Here is a 22,363-nt window from a genome sequence, read left to right as displayed (position 1 = left end):
ATTACATGCATTCAAACACACAGAACAAAAACAAATAGAGTTACAAAATCGGCAGTGAAACAAAAATAAATGCTACAAATAAACGTAAAATGTTTGTTCTTTCTGAAATTTTCGCTCTTCGAAAATTTCCAATGCATTTTGTTGTTGTTCCAGAACGCTTACTTTGTCGGCATATTTCACGATTTAGTCGTAACAAAAACAGCAACAAAATGTTCGTGAATTTGTATGAATAGCCAGCAAGCGCTGGAGTGCAGCCGCCGCCACTCCTCCCGCAGGCGGCTTGGTTTAGCAGAGTAATTAATAATCTCTTGGGACAGGCTCAATCACAACTCGTGGCTTATTGAGAGTGAGTTAAATGTGATTTACTTTTGCAGCAATTACCCAAATGAGTAGGAATATTGATAAGGTAGCCTGGATTCGCCGATCCGCCTTGACGTTGGCGTTAGCGGTGCGACGTGGGCCTTGCTTTAATGGGCTATTTAAATGTTGGAGCAAGAACTGTAATTGTGAAGAAACGATTTGCATACCGTGAAATAACTGTGTATGCGTGCAGCTGTATTGTGCGTAAAACAAATGCGTAAAACGAAGATGGCGGCAGGAAAAATGTCTTAATGTTTAATTAATCTGCGTGAGGATTAAGGACAATTAGAGTTTATTTAAAATAAATTTGCAAAAGTTGGGCTTTTCTTGCGCATTCAGTGTAGGAGTGAAGAAATGGTTTTGAGACTTTGAAATAAATTAAATTTTGGATATTAAAGATGTTAGCAAAATATCAAAAAAAACCTTTAGCAAAATTAAAAAAAAATATATCGCTCATTTGCTGCAAGAACGGCATAAGTCAAAAAAATCGATTTTCCAGAAAACGCGTTAAACGTTTTCAACTGACTACAACCTTACACGGTGACTCCAACCTTACACCTCTTCTCGAGCGGAGCATATAAGAGGTATTCATATGAATTTTTCACTTAACATCAAGTATGATATAACGAACAAGTCTGCAACATTAACTCAAAACTCACGTTTTTTGATTTATGCCGGTCTTGCAGCAAATGAGCGATATATGTATACATATATAAAATTTGTCTCAAGAAATAAACGGAAAAACTTTAAAACAATACTCCATAGTTTTACAGCCAAAAATTAAAGCGCTCTTAAATGTATAGTACAAGGTGCGTTCCAAAGTAAACAGGACTTTTTAAATCTAACACCCCTGGTGGCGTCGTCTTTATGTCGACTAATGCGTTAAAATCTACTATCTTTAAAAATTGTCAGGTGAGAATTTCATGACATTTCAAAGATTGGAAATGAAGTTAATTGCGATTTCAGTGTCAGTATGTTTGTGTTATCGGTGCGAAAATGAGCTTCGAACAAAGAGCCAAATTTAAATTGTGTTTTGCTTAGAGTCTAACATTCGAAGGACATCACTAAAGAGGTCACAAAGGACAAAAACTTCCTTTACAATATTGTGACAGCTGACGAAACGCGGTGTTGCCAATATGATCCCGAAAGGAAACGGCAGAGTGCTGATTGAAAGGCACCGGACGATCCGAAACCCAAAAAATGCTGATTTGTTTTTAAGATTCCAAGAGTATTGGCTACAAAGAATTTGTTCTACCTGACCAAAACGTTAACGCGGTATTGTACGTTGAGGTTTAAAGCGTTTGGTGCGCCGTATTCGACGTGTTCGGCCCGAATATCGCAAAGAGGAAATTTGACGTTTGTTGCACGATAATGCGCCGTATCATCGATCGACGCTTGTGATCGATTATTTTACCGAAAGTTACATTTTAACCATTAACCACTCCCCATATTCACTTGATATGGAAAGCTTTATGCAGACGTACAGGCCATTCAAAGGGCTTGCACCGGCATTCTGGCGGCCATACCGCGGCCAACGAGTTAAAACACTCGTTCAACATGTTTTTGGACCGTGCAAAAAGCTATATTGAAGCAGAAGAAGGCTATATTGAATGAAATAAATTTTGCCGAAGAAACTATTTGTTCTGTTTTTTTAAGTCCTGTTTACTTTGGAACGCACCTTGTATATCAAGTTTTTATTAAGAGATAATAAAGTATATCTATTATGTAAGACGACTAATGCATACTCTACTTGCATATTCTGGCCGAAGGTAGTATAAAGGTAGTGCTATCCTGAGCTATTATAACTATGTTGATGATTTGAAGATTTTTCTAATATTCTTTCTTAAGAAATCGGATGTAATAATCATTTGATTCGATGCCCGGACTATAAGGAGGTTGCATAAAAACCTCGCACCTAAACTCACAAAGCTGCTGTCGAGTAAATTTCGATGTATGCCTTGACGTTCTCCTGATAGAACAAATTTTCTTCCTTATTGTCCAAAAGATGACTACTTCTGGGCGGTTGTTTCTTGATTACCGCTTCCGTCGTTTTGACGCCGACATACAACCAGCCTTATTCAAATGATCCCTAACGATTTTTTGTGCCATATTTAGCTCCTGAGAAATCGAAACACTGCTTACACGACAGTGGAACTTGACGATTTCCATTATTTTATCCTTTTTTTGTCAATTTACCTACATACGTGATGGCAATAAAATTCCGCGCGATCGCCTTGACCTTGCACCATCGGACCACCATTTGTTTCGGTCAATGCTGAACTCCCTTAACATACACTGATTGAATAATGTCTCTAGCGGAAAAATGGCAAAAGGTGGTCGATACGTACATATGTCAGTACATATTTCGTTCATTCAAGTTTATTATAAATAATATTTTTTTTTCGATTAATACTCACGTAACTTCAACTTTCTTTAGCTCACATGTTCTAACAATATCTCAGAAAGAATTATTCGATCAATGTTTCTACTCTCACACTCAAAACGAAAAATCGAACGAAATCTATCAAATCCGTCCGTATAATAAATACCGTTAAGTGTGTGGTAGAAGAATTTTGCTAAACTTAAAAGCAAACTAATAAACTTCAGTATTTGCTCTCGCTCTCAACGTTGGTATACGTTAAACAGCGCACAGCCAGCAAACATTATCACGCGTGCAAACTCTCGATTAATCTGTGTCAGCCATTTGTTAAAGCTCAGCTAAACATAGCTAATACACTTAAGTTGGCCATTAATTAATACAAAGTACGGATATGCCAGGCAATGCCAAAGTGCCATCAGCGGCGAACAGCAATGCACGAGCAAATGTAGATATGTGCGATTCCTAACAGGCACACACATAGGGAGATACATTGGTCGTGCATTAGTCCTAGAAAAGCCTGAATGTTGATTGCAGTAAGGCACGTGCGGTGGCATTTAAAATTGGTGGAAGATGTGTACTCGAACATTTGAGTGGATTTGTGCAAGTATGTGTGGTGGGCGTGCACATTAAGGTGTGAAAAATTTGTTATAGATTTTTCTCAAAATTGAATTAATATAATTAATAGCAATTTTTTTACATCTGTGAGAAACGGCATCTTCGGCTGCATCAAAGGTACAACACCTTTCATAGTAACATTTCTTTAAGTATAAAGGATATGAAGAGGTCTTTATTTGTTTTGTCTTCGATAACCCGTGCGAATTTCCGTTAAGATATCTTTTCAAATAATTCATTAATAAGTTTGTAAGACAGCTGCTCCGATATAAGTCTAGTTTTAATTTTTCAAAAGTTGCTTAATTTTCTTTCCAGGAAAGGTTCGCTTTAAGATCACCTTATCACTCGGACTTTATGCCGTTTCAAATATGTAGAAAATTAGCTAAAATCCGAAAGCTGGTAGGGACTCCCATGTTACGGCCAAGGACTTTAAGCTCGTCAGCGTGTACTCCTTCCTCCTAAAATTTTGGAGAGACTGATGGACTAATACATAAGGAGGCGCCCCGAGCGACTATGCTTATTGTAAAGACAAGTCAGTGGAAAGAATACATTGGAGGAGAGGGGCAGTGAGCTTTTATACTGATGGGTCAAGTCTTGTGGGGAAGGTTGGTGGGTTTATAGTCAGGAGATCTCTATCAACTCCAGCTTCAGATTTCCCGACTATTGCATTGTTTTCTAAGGCAAGGTTGCAGCCAGTAAGGTAGTAATAGATAAAATGCTCTTAAGTGCAGCCTCTTTTAGTGAAGTGACCATCCACTTAGATATCAGAGCTCTGATACTAGCCTTGAACTTATTAACAGTACGTTCAAGACTGGTCAAGGAGTACCTAACCTCGTCATTAATAGAATCGAGTGTCTTTGTGATTAGAATGGTATGGGTGCGAGGCCACAGCGGAATTCCAGGAAATTGTAAAGCTGATGAGCCAGCAAGAAAAAGCACCCAAGAATAGCTGTCGGTAGAAGATGTGTTCTACTCTAAAAAAACCTTCGTAGAAGCTGGGCCCGCGTTGAGCTACCATCGGTATACGCGCTGTCGCAAAAGCCTTTCGGCACAAGATCGATGGCAAGAGATCTAAATATTGGCTACTAAGCGTTTTTCTAATTTATAAGTTTGAACACAGGAGTTCTTCTTTTCCATGTTTTTACAAAAGACTATATATAGCAGTCCACGTACGCTATGTGATCAGCCTTCTAACTTAACCTAACCTAACCAAACTTAGCCAAAAAGTAGAATAAATATATTTTTGTTTTCCATTATCATAGAATACCAAATACTCTGAGGGGTATTTTTAATTGAAATAATTTTTCTCATCGCTTTAAAATTTTTTTAATCAATTGCTTAGAGCCACCCTAATGTACTTAACTACAGGCCGATATTAATGTGCACTTATTTTGGAATTGGAACTTCACTGGCCTACTTCGTCGCTGCTTTGGGGCATGGCTCTTCATTAGAGCGCAGGGATCACAGGACACATCTCTTCGCTCGGCTCATATAAATGTCAGTGTTAACCGCGCTTACTTGTGTTAGTGGTGGCTTGATAATCAACCATTTTCATATAGAAACACAGCGAGTCACATATAATGCAACATTTACGGCTTCATTAAATAATGGAGCACGTAATAACAATTTAAATTTTTTATTTAATGGCCGGACACGGAGCCAACAACGCGACTGCCAGGCAGCTGTGATGTATGTGCATTCGCAACGAGTGGAGGAACATATATCCTGACGCGGTTTTATTGCAATCCGCGTTCTTAAACTAAATCCCAACTCATGTCGAGTTATCCGCAAGAAATCTGTGATTTTTATTTGATTTATTGTTTCTAAATAGAGGTTGCCGAGCTGCCTCCAAATCGCTCGAGGAGTACAGTGAAAGTAAAAGTGGGTAATAAACGCGATGAGGATGAAATTATTATTGATCAATTGGCAACAAATGTGTGTCCCATTAAAAATAATTTACTACTAATGAAGTGACTGTTGCCGCAGCAGCTGATCCATTCTACCACCCCATGCCAGCAGTTGCTAACGGTTGAGCGCTTCTGTCCTGCTTAGCGGTAATACTGGATTTGCTGTACATAATATTGAGTGGGTTTTGCCATTTCCTAAGTACGAAGCAAAGAAAATATAGAAGGAGACAGTGTTTGTAACGGGTGATTTTTTTGAGGTTAGGATTTTCATGCATTAGTATTTGACAGATCACGTGGGATTTCAGACATGGTGTCAAAGAGAAAGATGCTCAGTATGCTTTGACATTTCATCATGAATAGACTTACTAACGAGCAACGCTTGCAAATCATTGAATTTTATTACCAAAATCAGTGTTCGGTTCGAAATGTGTTTATCGACAAATTTTGTTCAGCGATGAGGCTCATTTCTGGTTGAATGGCTACGTAAATAAGCAAAATTGCCGCATTTGGGGTGAAGAGCAACCAGAAGCCGTTCAAGAACTGCCCATGCATCCCGAAAAATGCACTGTTTGGTGTGGTTTGTACGCTGGTGGAATCATTGGACCGTATTTTTTCAAAGATGCTGTTGGACGCAACGTTACGGTGAATGGCGATCGCTATCGTTCGATGCTAACAAACTTTTTGTTGCCAAAAATGGAAGAACTGAACTTGGTTGACATGTGGTTTCAACAAGATGGCGCTACATGCCACACAGCTCGCGATTCTATGGCCATTTTGAGGGAAAACTTCGGACAACAATTCATCTCAAGAAATGGACCCGTAAGTTGGCCACCAAGATCATGCGATTTAACGCCTTTAGACTATTTTTTGTGGGGCTACGTCAAGTCTAAAGTCTACAGAAATAAGCCAGCAACTATTCCAGCTTTGGAAGACAACATTTCCGAAGAAATTCGGGCTATTCCGGCCGAAATGCTCGAAAAAGTTGCCCAAAATTGGACTTTCCGAATGGACCACCTAAGACGCAGCCGCGGTCAACATTTAAATGAAATTATCTTCAAAAAGTAAATGTCATGAACCAATCTAACGTTTCAAATAAAGAACCGATGAGATTTTGCAAATTTTATGCGTTTTTTTTTTTAAAAAGTTATCAAGCTCTTAAAAAATCACCCTTTACTTAAAAGGGGCCCATAGGTGCTATTGTTGTTGTTGCCCGAAAGGAAAATGATTGATTGCGAAAATACGTAAAAAATCGAAATAAAACGAAAAAGGTGAATTCGCATTGCCTACCCACCTACATATCAACATTTTGAACAAAATAGGTTAAATAAAAAATGCTTGAGAAAATAGCCCGCAGCAAGGGAGAGAAGAGGGAGGGAGCCTTCATGCATGTTAGAAAGAAAAACAAAAACACCAAATTTGTGGCATTTGTTGGCATTGAGGGCGGTCGTACAATTTGATTTATGGCGAGAAATCAGCGCTGGGTCCGCTAAGCATTGTCCACAGCCCAACGTACGGCGGCGCGAATCTCCGTCACACAATGTAACCCCCGATTTTCCGATATACCTGTACATACCACCACATACACACATATGTACATATGTGTGTGTTTTTGTCTGTGTGTCTGGTACACACACCGCGCACCACAAAGATTTCGACTTAACGTCGCTTCAACGCCATTCACCGCGTTGTAAATCATCGAAAAACAAGGCTTTCTCAATAGAAAGCACACACCAACGCCAGCCGAAGAAATAAATCTGCAATGTGCGAAGGAAGTGTGAGAAGAAAAATAAAGGTATAAAGACAGCAGGCGCAGTTGAGATTTATTGAAAATAAAAAATAATCGGTTAAGTAGGTTTTTAGTGCCCACCGGATGAGTATTCGCCAGCAGCGCGGGCAAGGCGTTCAACCATGCCCAGCGGCGGTACAGCCAAAAGCAAGCATTAGCGGCCTCACACGTCAAATTCAGAGTTGAGAAAGTTACTCGAAAAAAATATTGCATTTCGATCCGTATTTACTATTTAGTTGATACGTACATGTGAGGAAATTTAGTTCTGTAAAATAATGTCCTTCAAAGAAAACTCCAAAAGAGTAGGAGATGTATGGACAAACGAATTTTATTTGATGTAAATTCTCCAAATTTGAAATACAAAGTAACAGTAAACTTTTGACATTTTTCTGGGGCTGATTATCACCGTAGCTATAACACCCTTCACAAATACGAATTATTAGTTTGTATGGCAACAGCCATTAAAACATGCCAATATCGTAAACATATCTTGTCAAATGAAAAAGTTTTCTATTCCGATCAATGAGGCTTTATTCTTCACATCTTCACAAAGTGAAAAATGTCTTGAAGTCAACAAAGAGAGCAATCATAATCAAGACTCTGTATGACATACGCGCTCCCCCAACATCTCATGGAAATTATTATTATGTTTTTTTTTGAAAACAGGCAACTTTTATTCTATTTCATGTGGAGTACCGCAAGGCTCGGTTCTAGGTCCCATTTTATCGTACCTAATGTATGATGGAGTATTTGCACACGCAGGCAACATTATTGTGTTAGCAGTGGCTAAACACCTTGATGACCTCCGGAGCAAACGCAATGAGTATATAAACGATCTGCGACATCTACGCGATCTGTTCTCCTCAATGAGTTTAAAACTTGCTGAGCAAAATAAAAAGTCTTGCTCATAAGTACTAGAAAAGCGGAGGAAAGCATATCTCTCACCATAGGAAAGTGTGAGATTCATTCACAGCCACAACTAAAGTATCTGGAAGTAACAACAGACTCAAGGCTCAAATTTAAGGATCACATAGAATACACTGCAGATAAAGCGAATAAAACCATCAACGTCTTACCAAGAATGATAACAATATGGATCCAAGCGCTAGGCGTTAAAGCATATGCCAGACAATAAACACAGTACACAGGCTGTCGGTACTAAGATTTTTCTCCAAATAACATCAAGTTACGCTGCTGAGTTCATAGCCAGTATGATGCCCATTGATATCCAGGGTGACGAATGCGTGCAGGTATACAAACCAGCACCGTCTATGGGAGCCAAAAGAGAAAAGAGAGTCAAAAATTTAACATTATGGCGGTAGCAAACGTCACAGAAAGGACGGTGGACACATAGACTGATACCGGACATCTATTCGAATATAATTATTATGTCAATCCAGATCCCCATGGATTTCCACTCAAATACTAAGTGAACATGGGTGCTTTAGAAGTTACCTGTACAGATTCCAGCACGACAATAGTCCGAATTGTCCGACGTATTAAAAGTGCTTTGAGACTCTGAATATGTATTCTTTTATTGCCTTCGCTTTCTAAGTACAAAACTTAAAATTCCACTTGGTGATAGTTTTAGGGTGGAAAATTTGAAGACACTCATGTGTCAGTCCTTTGAGAACTGGAAAGCTGTGGTAACCTCAATCATGACAAAACAGAGACATATAGAGCAGATTTGGTGTTCGTCATTTAGTGCCTTAGAGGAGACTTAAATGTCCCATGAAGTAATACTTAATCAGGTGGTTCTGGTGCTACTATATGAACGTTGTAGGGGTCTTAAAGTTTTTGTATATTTTTAGAAAAAGTAAACTGAATTTTAAATTAATTACGCTGCTTAAAATATTAACCTTTGACTATTAACTAATTTAAATACGAATTTGAAATAATTATTTTTTAATTAGTTATCCAATCATTTTCTTTAGTATTATATTTGAAAGCCATATTTATTCAATGTTTGTTTGTTTATATAATTTTCGTAAAAAATTCTGAATTAAAAGTTAAGTAAATTTTATGGACAAGCCATGATTCACACACACAGCAACAGAAAAGTCGCATCAATTAAAAGCAAAGTACGGCAAACAAGAAATTCGGCAGTCGACGGCCTGGACAATCTGACAATGAAATCAAATTCATTTTTCACACGTAATTTTTTGCGCAACAATTTAATTTGCATACAAATGCGAATACACATATGCACACACACACACAGTCATGTGCCCATAAGTAGAAATAAATATTTTCCGTTATTTCAGCTGTAACGAATGATATTAAAAATAGAGTAATTAGGGCAACGGATTGAAATCAAGTTGCACTTTTTGTGCATACCTTTTTTTTCAAAAAAATATCCGCAATTTTTTTCTTGCAATTCGTGCGTACATTATGCGCCAATGCATTTTTCGATTTTCGACAAATAATCGAATATTTTGCAGCGGTATTAATAAATAAAACTCCGTATATTTCGGGTGAAAATTGTCAAAGTTGTCTCTTAACAAATGAAAATATGACCAAATATAAATTTATGCAACAAATGCATTAATGAAAGAATTATTTACGAGGGTGAAGTATTTTGTATGGAAATTTAATCAATCAATATCTTTATATATAAAAAGTACGTGTCACGTTGTTTGTCCGCGTTGGACGCCTAAACTACTGAACCGATTTTAGTAAAATTTGACACACTGTGTTCAGTTCGAACCAACTTAGAAGATAGGATACTAAAACCAATTCATAAATAAAAATACATTGAAATTTTCATTAAATGGATGCTCTATTAAGCGGACAACTCTATCAACTAGATTACAGAGAATAGCCATAATTAAGTAGATAACGTAAAATCTGGCGGGATCTACTTGTATGTTTACAAAAGTCATAAAGTGGTTGGTAAATGTTGAAAAGTGTAAAATATTTTGAAAGCAGAATATTTTGTTTGCTAGATTTAACAATAATTAATAAATAAAAAATTGTTTGTTGAAGTCAAAAACTATCTTTCCGGTCATACTTTAAAAAGAGTTCACGTCACCACTGAACATTTCTTCACTGAAACAGTATAGTATGAGTCGTTATGAGTGTCAAGGAATATCGATACTTTTGAGTTACGAAGTAGTTTCGAAAACTTAATAATTTGTAACAATTCATAGTTTTATAACAAAAATGGCTTAAAACCCGCGTAAATGTATTGCTGCCATACAAAGTGAATGATCTAAATCAAATCCTTGTATGAATATTTTGTATTTATCATTTTGTGTACCTCAAAATAGGCCGTAATTGATTCATTTAAATTATTTGACTTTTTGTTGGACTGCAATTTAAGGCGTCTTCTAAATTCAAAAGCGTTCAAATTTCGGATTGTAAACAATTACTAATGATATTTAAATTTTTTGTTTTTAATTTTTTTTTTAATTATTCTTAAACTTCGATATTGGAAAAAACACTTTTACTCAAAACTAAGCGTAGAGGGCATTGAAACAGTCCCTGTGCGACGTATTCGACTTCTTGGCAAGATGTTTCAGCCTCAAAAACTTGAAATCAATTATGAATAGACACAAGATTATTTGAAAATGAGTGATTTTAAAAATGTAGTTTTGTCACGTTTTTCATTCATTTGAGGGGTTACGTGAGTTTCCTCGGGTAAAAAGCATTATTTTTTTCTCATATAAAAAATGAAATACTTATGTTATTACAATTTTTCATTGTTCAAACATACACTATTCATAAAGAAATTCTGAAATTTTTAGAAAAAAATATTTTAAACTCGCCCATTGCGATGCCACTTCCGGTGACCCCTCGGACAAAAGATGCTTACAGAAACATGTTAAAGGAAAACCTTCACTTAGAACTTGGGCGAAGGAAAAAAAACTGAAAATTGCGTTTTGGCAGACAACAAAAAAAAAAAAAATTAAAATTTCGCGAATTTTTTTTTCAAATAGTTGTAATCGAATAAAAATCTTTCGTACAAGTCTTTAAGCATTATATCTCAAAGAGCTGTGCTAAAATTCATGAAGATCGGTTGAGTAGTTCTTGAGAAATCTGCCAACCGACTTCAAGAGCACAGTTTCGAGAAAAACGCGTTTAAAGACGATGCACTTAGCCTAGTTAGCATCGAGCGCACAAGTTCTCAAGACTGTAACTCCGAAACAATTACTCGGATAAACTTGAAAATTTAGGAGAAAGTTCTTGACAATAAAGAAAGGCGGTTTTTTGAAGCCTGTAAACCCATGTAACCCCTTAAGCCATGCAAACAGTCAGCGTCTGGCCGGGTTTGAAGCTATTGTGGGCCAGGGTTTTGGTTATGTCTAAAAATATGTAAAATAATCGATTTTTTACCGCGCAACCGAACGCCGCCATAAACTATTGAAACTTCGTCACACACTAACTACAAGGACCAATACGAGTATTACAGCTAAAAAAATGACTTATCATTCATTACATTACATAACATTAAATTCAGCGTTACACATTAATCATAAGCCGACCATATATGTATGCTAGTGCAAAACACTTATAAAATGGAGTATTCCTCGAGTACGCTTCTTATCGATATACGTAATTATCTTAATATTAGTGATTTTATCGATTTTTATCTACATAGATCTAATTAAGTACTAAGTTTTCAAAACATTTTTTAGTCAGTGTTTTTAAACTTACTTATTATTTATTTTTAAATATTAAATAAATATTATACTTTATTTCAAGTCCAACAGCTTCCCTCGTAATTTTCCATTGTTAGCCAAATGGCCATATTTTTAATTTTTTATTACCAAATACTTGCATAGACAAATATTTTTGCGAATCCCCTCTACCCCTGGCCATAGATTTTTAATTTCGCATTGTTGCTGTGTCATGACGGCTGAGCGTGCTGATTGGTGATTACATAAAAAGTTGTATACAGTATTTTACGCATGAATAACGGCAAAGAGTCGATAAATGAAAGGAATTGATATATTGAATATTTGTGATTTTTTTCTATGTGCCATATAATATTTGGCAGCTCAACAAATGAAAATATTGACGCTTTTAACACATACTTTATCTCTAGCCTAACATACTACAACTACAACTATATGTATATGTATGAGTGCACATGTATACGCACGCATAGTTTTTCTTAAATATGAATTTTAATTGAACAATTCACTGTTAGCTGACATTTCAATAAAATGCAATTGTTTTCGTTTCCTCTTTCTCTTTGCATGCAATCTTCTCGGCATTGTGTTCGCGTTGCAGCCGGGTCAGCGTCCACGACCCCATGAGGATGGTGGCTTCAGCAGAGGCAGAACAAAGGTGAGTACGCAGGCATTTTGCCAATTGTATAAGCGTCAGCTTTAAGCTTGAATTTCGTTTAATTATGGAAAATACAGTTATGTGTAGAATGTCTTATCAAACATGAGTAATTACATGAATAATTACATGTGGCAGGGATATATAGTAATTTTTTCACAGTTACGCGTGTGAATGTGTGCGAAATTCTTTTCTATTAATATGCTGCTATCATCTGCATATGTATTGGTGGCCCATTCACCAATGCCACCAATCATTGTCTAGCCTGTCTGACAGTTCATCAAATGAAATTTGAGCTTTCGCCTGTTCGCTCTTTCTTCCAGCAAATTAATTATACTCTTGTCGTTTGCATTTGTTGTGTCTTACATGTCAGCTAAGCCTCGAAGTTGGGGGCTTTGTATGGCCTCGCTTTGTGTGACAGCTAATCTGCAGGGTTGAGCATTAAATTAAAAAGCACATATACGCACACGCTCGCACATGCATACATACACGTGTGTAATTTCATTAATCTGAGACGTGCATGTGTATGTCTATATGTATTTATGTTCGCTATGACATGGCACGTTGTTTCTATTCTCTCACTTTTATTTACCAGCTTTTAATATGAATGGGAATGTAACTGTATATGTATATATATGTGTGTGTTTGCGAACAAAGCTGCCGCTTAATCACGCTGAGTACTTCAATTTTTCTCTAGCATTGCTACATCAGCTCTTTCATTTTCTCTTCACCTGTCAGTTAATGGGAACTCAGATGTCTTGTTAGGTGCCATCAAGAATTAATATATATGCAAGCTTACTGAAATACTCAAACACACACACACATATTTCATTTGCATTCGTGTGCGTATTTAACACTTTATTTGAGCTTTCACGGCATGGCCATTAGTACTGATAAGCATTCGCTCTAACGCCTCTCCAATTTGAATGATGAAGAGATATGCTTATGTAGCAGTTAATATAAACATAGAATCTGTATATATGTATATGTGTGTGATATCGTCCGCTTTCACCCTTCGCCTACATAATTCGTGCCATTTTTGCCGTTAGCAAATTACACGTATTAAATAACATCATAAAACTCTAGTGTTAATCCAGCGTCATCACTTCGTATCATGTTAAGCTGCTTAATACTTGGATTTTTACGACAATGTGCTACTAAATAGCTAATACTTTTTCATTTTCGAGTTATTAATTTATTAAATTAATTGCATGTGCACCGGAGTGCTAAGCATTATAGTTCATATTCGATTCTTTTACTCTCTCTTTTGTGGGTTTTGCACTTTTTGTAAATGTTGCTAGCAACATGTTGCGGGTATAAGTGTTGGAGAACTTCATAAGACATTGTCCCATTATTTGGTTAAAATGTTTCCAGTTAATTCCAGTTATACTTGCTTGAGCTTAGTTTACTGCAGTATCGATTGTGTTGGCTACGTGATTACCAGTTGATGGGTTGCGAAAAGTATAAGATATTTGGAATTTAGTTTTATTAATTACAAGTGTTTTGTGCAAGGCTATGTCAGATCACCTAGTGGCATTAAAAAATGTCTTATAGCATCCTAGAACCTTTCAAATGCAGAGATGAAATTCCGCTTTTGTTCCATTTACAAAAGAACGACAGTTGTAGGATCTGCTGTCTCTAACCGTTGCTATATCACAGAAGTCATAAATTAATGAAATCCAGAGGATTAATTTCACTAATTGACTATATTTTTTCATCAATTCTATTTAACTCTTGATAGCGTTGATTTTCACCCCAAAGAATACAAGCTTTTTTCAAGCATTATTTGGTTCCAATTAGTAAGGTGGAAGGACGCAATTTCCAACTTGATCGCGTTCGAGCTCGACCTAAAACCTCTGCCGTGTTGTGTGTCCAGCACTTGGCCACAATGCGAGTCCACACTGAACTGAATTTTCAATTCTACTTACCTTTACATTTAAACCACAGCCACCATGAATCTCCCCCAAAGGTCCAAACCCCATGAAGAGATTGAAGCGAACTCCAAGGGTTTAAGTCTCGGGTAGGTAGACCTTGTACTGCCAGTTGAGCACCCATCAAACTCAATGACAGGTGACATTTGTCGCTTGAACTGCAAATTTTCTTTCTTTACAAAGAATCTCATTCAAAGTCTATAATATTAGTTCAAGCTGAGTATTAAGCATTATTTCTGACAATATTAAGTTGATATTTTGATGCAAACTAAATAATAGACATAGTGCATATTTTAGTCCCTTCTAACGACAGGCATTCCTTACCGCGGGCAAATTCTGCTGGGGAAGGAGGAGGTTTGCTTTTCGTTTCTGTTCCAGTAATTTTGATGTCAAAGGTACACCAAACTCTGCAAGGCAAATTGTCGAAAATATGCGAAAAATAATGGAAATCGTAGCTGATCCAAACAAAATCAGTCCATTTCTGAAGCGGATTGTTGCTCATCATCAAAAGGGGGGCTTTTTATTTTTTTATTGATAATGTTTTTACATGGTTGGTCCGAAACTCGGCGCATAACCCTGGATAACGCTTTCTAACTTTAGTTCGCCTTCAAGCGGATGGTCTTGAGCTCCTTGAGCCATATTTAGAAGTATCGCTTCTCTCAAGTGAATGGCGCTCTCAAAACTTTCCTCACCGGCGTGAACTTCTGCACATGACTCCATCCTTCAACTCGGCTATAACTGCGTAAGTGGTGTCTACGTCAGTAAATAAGAAGGAAGATGGTTACTGGTCATAATGTTGGACCTGCACTATCAACAATTATACCGTCTGAAGGAAGTTATCGCCCAGAAGGGACTACGTATGGTCACAAACTTTGAGAGTGTTTTGTCAGAAATTCCGAAAGCTTGGATGGAATATTTTTATCCATCCATCTTACAGTCCGAACCCATCACCAAGTGATTATTGCTTGTTATTGTCTACGGCAATTATTTTTACTGGTTAAAAACTCGTTTTAAGAGAATATTGTGAAAAACAAATATCGCAGTCGCACTAAGGACCAGGGTTTCTTTTTGAGTCGCAATATGGTATTACTTTTAAAATGGCAACAGGTCATCGAGCACAGTGGTGCATATTTGTCCTAAATTGAATCATTTAAATGAAGTCAAATAAAGCTTCTAATCTCACTTATAAATAATCACTCTTATAAATAATGCAAAAATGCATATAAAAGCAAACACATATGCCCGTAAACACGTATTTTCTAAGCCCCTCTTTTTACTAAATATTAAGTAGTTCATCAAAAGCCAGCGTGTTGTCCATTATGAAGTTGCGTTGCAAAGTTTAACTAACTAAATAACTTCCCCATAAAACTCATGCCACAGAGCGGGGTTCATGCTGTGAAGCAAATAAGTACTTACTTAGCCACACATACATATACATGCATGGGTGCATAAGCATGCCTGCATCAACAACTTTTATAAATTAGTTTAAAGTAATCACTCGAGCGTAAAAAGGAAGGTAAAAATATTGTTGAATAACTGAAAATAAAGCCAAGAAGACAACTTACTTATAAACTTCAACCTGAAAGCGCCTTATGTATATTTGTATATACACGTGGCTAACTGTATCTGCCTCTACCCAGAAATGCATGCTCTCATGTATATAACGGGTGATTTTTTTGAGGTTAGGATTTTCATGCATTAGTATTTGACAGATCACGTGGGATTTCAGACATGGTGTCAAAGAGAAAGATGCTCAGTATGCTTTGACATTTCATCATGAATAGACTTACTAACGAGCAACGCTTGCAAATCATTGAATTTTATTACCAAAATCAGTGTTCGGTTCGAAATGTGTTTCGCGCTTTAATTTTGTTCAGCGATGAGGCTCATTTCTGGTTGAATGGCTACGTAAATAAGCAAAATTGCCGCATTTGGGGTGAAGAGCAACCAGAAGCCGTTCAAGAACTGCCCATGCATCCCGAAAAATGCACTGTTTGGTGTGGTTTGTACGCTGGTGGAATCATTGGACCGTATTTTTTCAAAGATGCTGTTGGACGCAACGTTACGGTGAATGGCGATCGCTATCGTTCGATGCTAACAAACTTTTTGTTGCCAAAAATGGAAGAACTGAACTTGGTTGACATGTGGTTTCAACAAGATGGCGCTACATGCCACACAGCTCGCGATTCTATGGCCATTTTGAGGGAAAACTTCGGACAACAATTCATCTCAAGAAATGGACCCGTAAGTTGGCCACCAAGATCATGCGATTTAACGCCTTTAGACTATTTTTTGTGGGGCTACGTCAAGTCTAAAGTCTACAGAAATAAGCCAGCAACTATTCCAGCTTTGGAAGACAACATTTCCGAAGAAATTCGGGCTATTCCGGCCGAAATGCTCGAAAAAGTTGCCCAAAATTGGACTTTCCGAATGGACCACCTAAGACGCAGCCGCGGTCAACATTTAAATGAAATTATCTTCAAAAAGTAAATGTCATGAACCAATCTAACGTTTCAAATAAAGAACCGATGAGATTTTGCAAATTTTATGCGTTTTTTTTTTAAAAAAGTTATCAAGCTCTTAAAAAATCACCCTTTAGTGTATATGTATGTAGGTAAAATTATGAAATTATAACACACTTAATTATACAAGTGCGAACTGCACGTAAAATCGTAAACAAGCTTCATTTTAAAGCAACTTCAACACACACATACACTTGCGCAAACACACACACACGTGCTAGAAAGTAACAAAAACAAAATGTATACTATATATGCCTTTCATACATGAATGAGCGCATAACACTGACGCACACGCTGTGGACTCGATAAAAGCTCAGACAAAAGGAAAATAAAATGAAAGAAATTTTTGATGAAACTGTATAAATACACGCACACACGTACTCTAGTATGCATAACGGTACATAAACATAGATATAACATACATAATATATAAGTTGACACCACATTCGCATATAAATATTAATGCTTATGAGCACACACGCACCCATACATACACTGATGCATATGTAAGTGACACAGTTAACTTGCGTATGTTGAAGCGCCTTGAGGCGGGCTAAGATTGTTGCTGGCCGAGCGTGGAGCCAAAGTCATGAAGATGGAGTTTCTATGCTTTTATCTTCATGATTATCGCACAAGTCCACGGAGCAACTGGCGGCTTGACAAATACAGACTCACACACTTGATACAATGAATGTCATGTACATGTGTACATAAGTAAACACATATGCAATTCTATAGAGATCTAAATATATTCAACTATTTAATAGTGTATGTATGTATGTGCATATATGCGCTCACCCACCTTATTTGCTCGCTTCCGAATACTTGAAATTGAAGAATTGATGGCCACTAGTGAGGTAATGTTAGCAGACACACACACGCATATGTACATAAATAGCTATCACCAGCCAGGCATAATCGCAAGGAAGCTAAGATTGTCCACACAACACCAATAACAACAACGGCAGCAACAACAACAACGTGATAAGTGGCCAAAGCACTATTGTTGGCATACACAAGAGGCTACAGCTTGAGATGTCTCAAATGGCTGCAACAGCCGCAGCCACTGTACGTTGAGTGTTTGCGGCTAGCATCTTGTTGTTGTCGGAATGAGCGGTTGAAGTTTAGCATTGGCGTGGTTGTGTGTATATATATATAGCTATATGTTTATACAGATATAATATATATAATTTTCTCATAAAATTTTGCTTACCGACGGGCAGCTAAATCGAAAATGAAGGCAAGACATAGGGGAAAATTGTCAGCGCTTAGATCTATAAATATATAACTACTGCCACATTTTTGGATGAATTCCTGACAAACTTGGACATCTGTTATAGTAAAAACACAGAGCTGCTACTTCAACTAATAAATAAACAAAATAGAGAAGGAAGTGATGAGAGGTTTCGCTTTGTTTGGAAATTATTAATATTTCTGGATATATATCCATTTTACTTATTAAATTTTGAACCTTTCAGAGTCAACCTTTCCTCTTCGTCAAGAACACCGGGATTTTGAAATGTTTAAGATATTTAAAGAAATCTTTTATTGTTCTTAAATTAACTCTGCTACATATACAGTAAAAGCAATATGAATAAAGTGAAGTTGTAAAAGGGTAGTGGGTAGACGATCCGCTCTCAAATGTATTAAAAACAAAGGGAAGAGCTAAGCTCGGGTGCAACCGAACATTTTATATACTTTCAAGTTGTTGGAATCAAAGCTGGGGAAATTCAGGAGGTGGCATGACTTTATGTTGAATATTTTGCGAAAGAACTAAACTTAGTTTTATTGCTATATTTTAGTTGGCATCTGCTAAAATTATATTTAAAAGAAATTTAAATGCGTAATGTGTTTGTGAAATTAACACCACTGAAAAGGCTAAATTTAATATAATTATTAAATCGATGCGCAAATCATTAGTCAGATGATCGAAATTCTTTATATTAGAGACATGATAAACCAAGGTATAGACCAATTCTTATTCAGCATTAAACTTCATTACTTTCAAACAAAAACTTGTCCATCTAGTTTCATTAAAGTAACACATTTTGATCAACTTGAATGGTTTGAGAGTAGGTGGAAAGAAGGAAAGAGAAAGTTTGGGCTCATTTGAAGATTGCTCAAGTATACAACTCACACTCATCGACTTATTCTTCATAAGGTTCGTTAGAAAAACGAAAATCGTTGTGGGAAGTGTATGGGAGTTGGGGCTGGTATTGAACTGGAAGTTCGAAAATCTTTAGTAGTCGAAAAAGTCTTTTCGCATTTTGTCAATAGATGTCGTCGCAGTCGTATATTTCCAGTGCTACCAATCACATTGTGTCATAACATATATTTGATAGTTCAGGGAAGTATTGACCTGATTCAACCCATTTTCGACATAGAGACATACCATTATCAGGAAAATATTATGCCTGAATTTCAATTATATATCTCATACATAACCGATATTTACGGTAAACAGTCAACTGAGGTCTAAATATTCGGTACATAGGGGCCTGAACTGTTTTGTTGGTTTTGAAAAAACTTAGGTCATAATGTTGAGTATTTTATACCGTTATATTAATTTCTTCCCATATATTCCTCCCTGAAGCTTCTGCTACCTAAGGACATGCTTCTTTAAAATACGCTGAGCTTCTTCAAACTAAAATTTATGCGTAAATAAAAAAAATAGAAAATATTACTTTTAATATTATTTTGCATATTGTTATATGACTCTGTGCTATAAAACTTTATTTACAAAATTCTTTATAACAAGTTAGGGCATTTACGATGGAATTTTGGGTTATAAGTATCTCCATACACTACTTCTTTAAAATATTTAAATTTGTGTAAGCTCTCTAGTCGTAGGAAAATGCTTGGCCCAATACTCTTGGTGAGACGCTGTAATTCTCTTATCTTCAAATTATGTCAAATTTGATATCCCGGCTAGCTTATTGAGTCAGTTTAGATCCTTTCTGTTACAATGAAGTAGGTTGAACCAAATAAGCCTTTCCGGCGCATATTCCACTCGGCTAATTCTGGACTTATGCGTGTTGTTGGTAATTATTTCGTGTATTATTATTTCTTATATTGTTTTGCAATAACCGGAAGATGTAATAATCAGAACTGATTATTGCCTTATTTTCATTAACCACCCACATCCATATATTCATATGTATTTATTAAGTGACCACTGGAAGACAAGTATCGCATGCCTGCCCTTTAAAATTTTCAAACTGTCCAAAAGCTAACAAGATATTTGTCAGCCCATATTTAAGCACATATAAATATTATTGACATATATACGTACTTATGTATGTGTGGATGGTAGCCATTGAGTGTGTGTCGAGCTTAGAGAAGAGCCTCGAACAACCCGCATCATAGGCAGCTCAATAAGTTGTAAGATTTGCCACTAAAATTTAACAGTACCTCCCTTATATTGTCAGTTATGCATACATACATACAAACACACATACATACACCCATGCATATCCACATACATGCCACAGCTACTTTCATCTACGAAATATTTAGCAAGCCATGCAACGGGATATGTGCGGTATGCTGATCTGGACAGGTATGCCCATTTATCTAACTGTAATGCCTGCAAACCGCCACCATACAAGCAAGCATTCTAATAAACAGCAACAACAACAACAGCAATGATATTGTAGTAGTGGTTGGGGAGTTGGAACAAGTTGAGGCTGGACACTTGCAACACACTTCACAGCCGAAGCTTATCATCAGCAAAGCTGCTTGGCGTTAGTGTTATTGTTGTTGGCGCCGCCTGTTGGTTACTTGCCATGCGGATTGAAATTTCAAAACAAATTATGTTACTGAGTAATTATGTTTTAAAATGTTTTGGCAGTTCATTAATTTACTGTCGGAGCGAAGTTCAACAGCTTCGGTGGCACTTGCCGGTCGTGCGTAGTGGCGCCGCAATGACTCAGGGGTTCAGGAGGTTAATATAAATATTTATAGTATGTTTACTAAATTCATATACTTGTGCGTATATTTACATATGTATGTTACTGTGTAGAAGTTGGTCAACATGGCTTGTCGGCTCTTCGCTTCGCTTGGGTCCGGTTTAAGCAAAGATGGCCAGCATAATATTCAGCCTCTTGAAAATTGCCATAACCATTTGCGAAGCACAAGTTATGCTATGCATTTTAAAGTGATGTTGTTGCTGTTACGGCAGGTGAAGTAGTTGTAAGGCGAAGACAAATAAATTTTTCATTACCATTGTGATAAGTGGAAATTCACTTTTGGTTTGGAATTTATGCATTCTTCATTTCGTTTAATTTATTTGGAGTTTTCCTAGATTTATATTGTTTTTGGTTTCTTTATGCTTCTTTTTTACCTTCTTTGCTTCATATTTTTATGAAGCTGCAAATCTTAGGAAGCAATCAGCAATAAACTTTTTTAGTGAATTAAAACATTTTGGGTAGCCGAAAATAATGTGTTTGTGATAAGAAAATCAACCCAGCATAAAGCACTATTTGGACGAAATTTCACATTAAAAGTTTATCTTTAAAGGAATTTTGTTGGATTTTTATACCCTATTAGGCCGTAAAGCGCAAGTTGTAAGATATTGCGACAATTCTTCTGAATTTAAAACTTGTTTTAACTTATTTAAAGCGGTGGCATAGGTTTCCATTGGTTTTAATATTTAAACACTGGATAAGGTAAAGTAAGTTTGCTACGAAATTTCTAACACCCAGAAGAAAATGTCGAGGAGCTCAGGTTTTGAGATAAAATCGTAAATTTGTACTATTCTGAAGCTGATCATTTCTTTCTTATTAGGTACAAAAGCTTTACAGCAAGTTGTTTAGAAAAGCGGGAAAGCTTTATGAAATTTAAAAACCCTCTGCTATCCAAATAAGTTCCTTCTGTCGAACTTCAAGTCTATAATTATTCAATATGGAAGCAGTTTTGAAAAAATCTCTTTAAAATTTGCATATTACTTTATTATTGGGTTGTAAAGTGTGATCCATTTAGATGTTTCCTTCTCTTTTGAAGAAAGAAGACAGGAACATCAAAATTAATGTGCAATGGTGTTATCATTCCAAAGAACATTCTCTGGTATTTATTTTTTGAAGATTATCTCTTTCAAATATTGGTCATTGTATTGTAACTGGCAAATGACACCCGTGATGCTCCAAGGCCTAAATAGACTTAAAACCTTACACATCAACACAAGAAATAGTCTAACGGTGTGATATCATGCGATCTTGCTGGCCAGTCGACCAGTCCGGAACTTGAAATTATTTGCTCGCCAAAGAGTTCTTTCAATTAATCGATTGATTAATGTGATGTTGAAACCAAATTTCGTCGAGGTTACTCTGTTCAATTGCAGGCAATAAATAGACGGTTACGTCCTTACCGGCAACATTTTTGAAGAAATATGTCTTTCTGATGCCACGGGCCCATAAACATACCAAACCGTTGTTTTTTTTCTGGATAAAATAGCAGCTTTGAAACTCTTCAGGTTGCTCATCCAAATGCGGCAATTTTGCCCGTTTATATACCCATTGAGCCATAAATGAGACTCATCGCTGAACAAAATTTGACTCTCTACGGTCTTCTCTCAGTTA

At 36.6% G+C, this 22,363-nt stretch overlaps 1 protein-coding gene across 30 annotated transcripts in view; it reads left to right on the top strand.

The window, feature by feature from the left end:
- The window catches only part of LOC105233287 (disintegrin and metalloproteinase domain-containing protein 23), a 545,110-nt gene that overhangs the window by 296,852 nt on the left and 225,895 nt on the right, over positions 1-22,363 (top strand). For all 30 annotated transcript variants that reach the window (XM_049456178.1, XM_049456177.1, XM_049456175.1 and 27 more), the window contains exon 5: positions 12,281-12,337. In XM_049456178.1, coding sequence (XP_049312135.1) covers positions 12,281-12,337 — 57 coding nt within the window. The remainder of the gene's footprint in view (positions 1-12,280; positions 12,338-22,363) is intronic.

Source organism: Bactrocera dorsalis, chromosome 4 (genome assembly GCF_023373825.1).
Source record: "Bactrocera dorsalis isolate Fly_Bdor chromosome 4, ASM2337382v1, whole genome shotgun sequence".
Taxonomy (NCBI): domain Eukaryota; kingdom Metazoa; phylum Arthropoda; class Insecta; order Diptera; family Tephritidae; genus Bactrocera; species Bactrocera dorsalis.
Note: the sequence above shows the minus strand (reverse complement) of the source record. Positions and strands in the feature narration are given on the sequence as shown.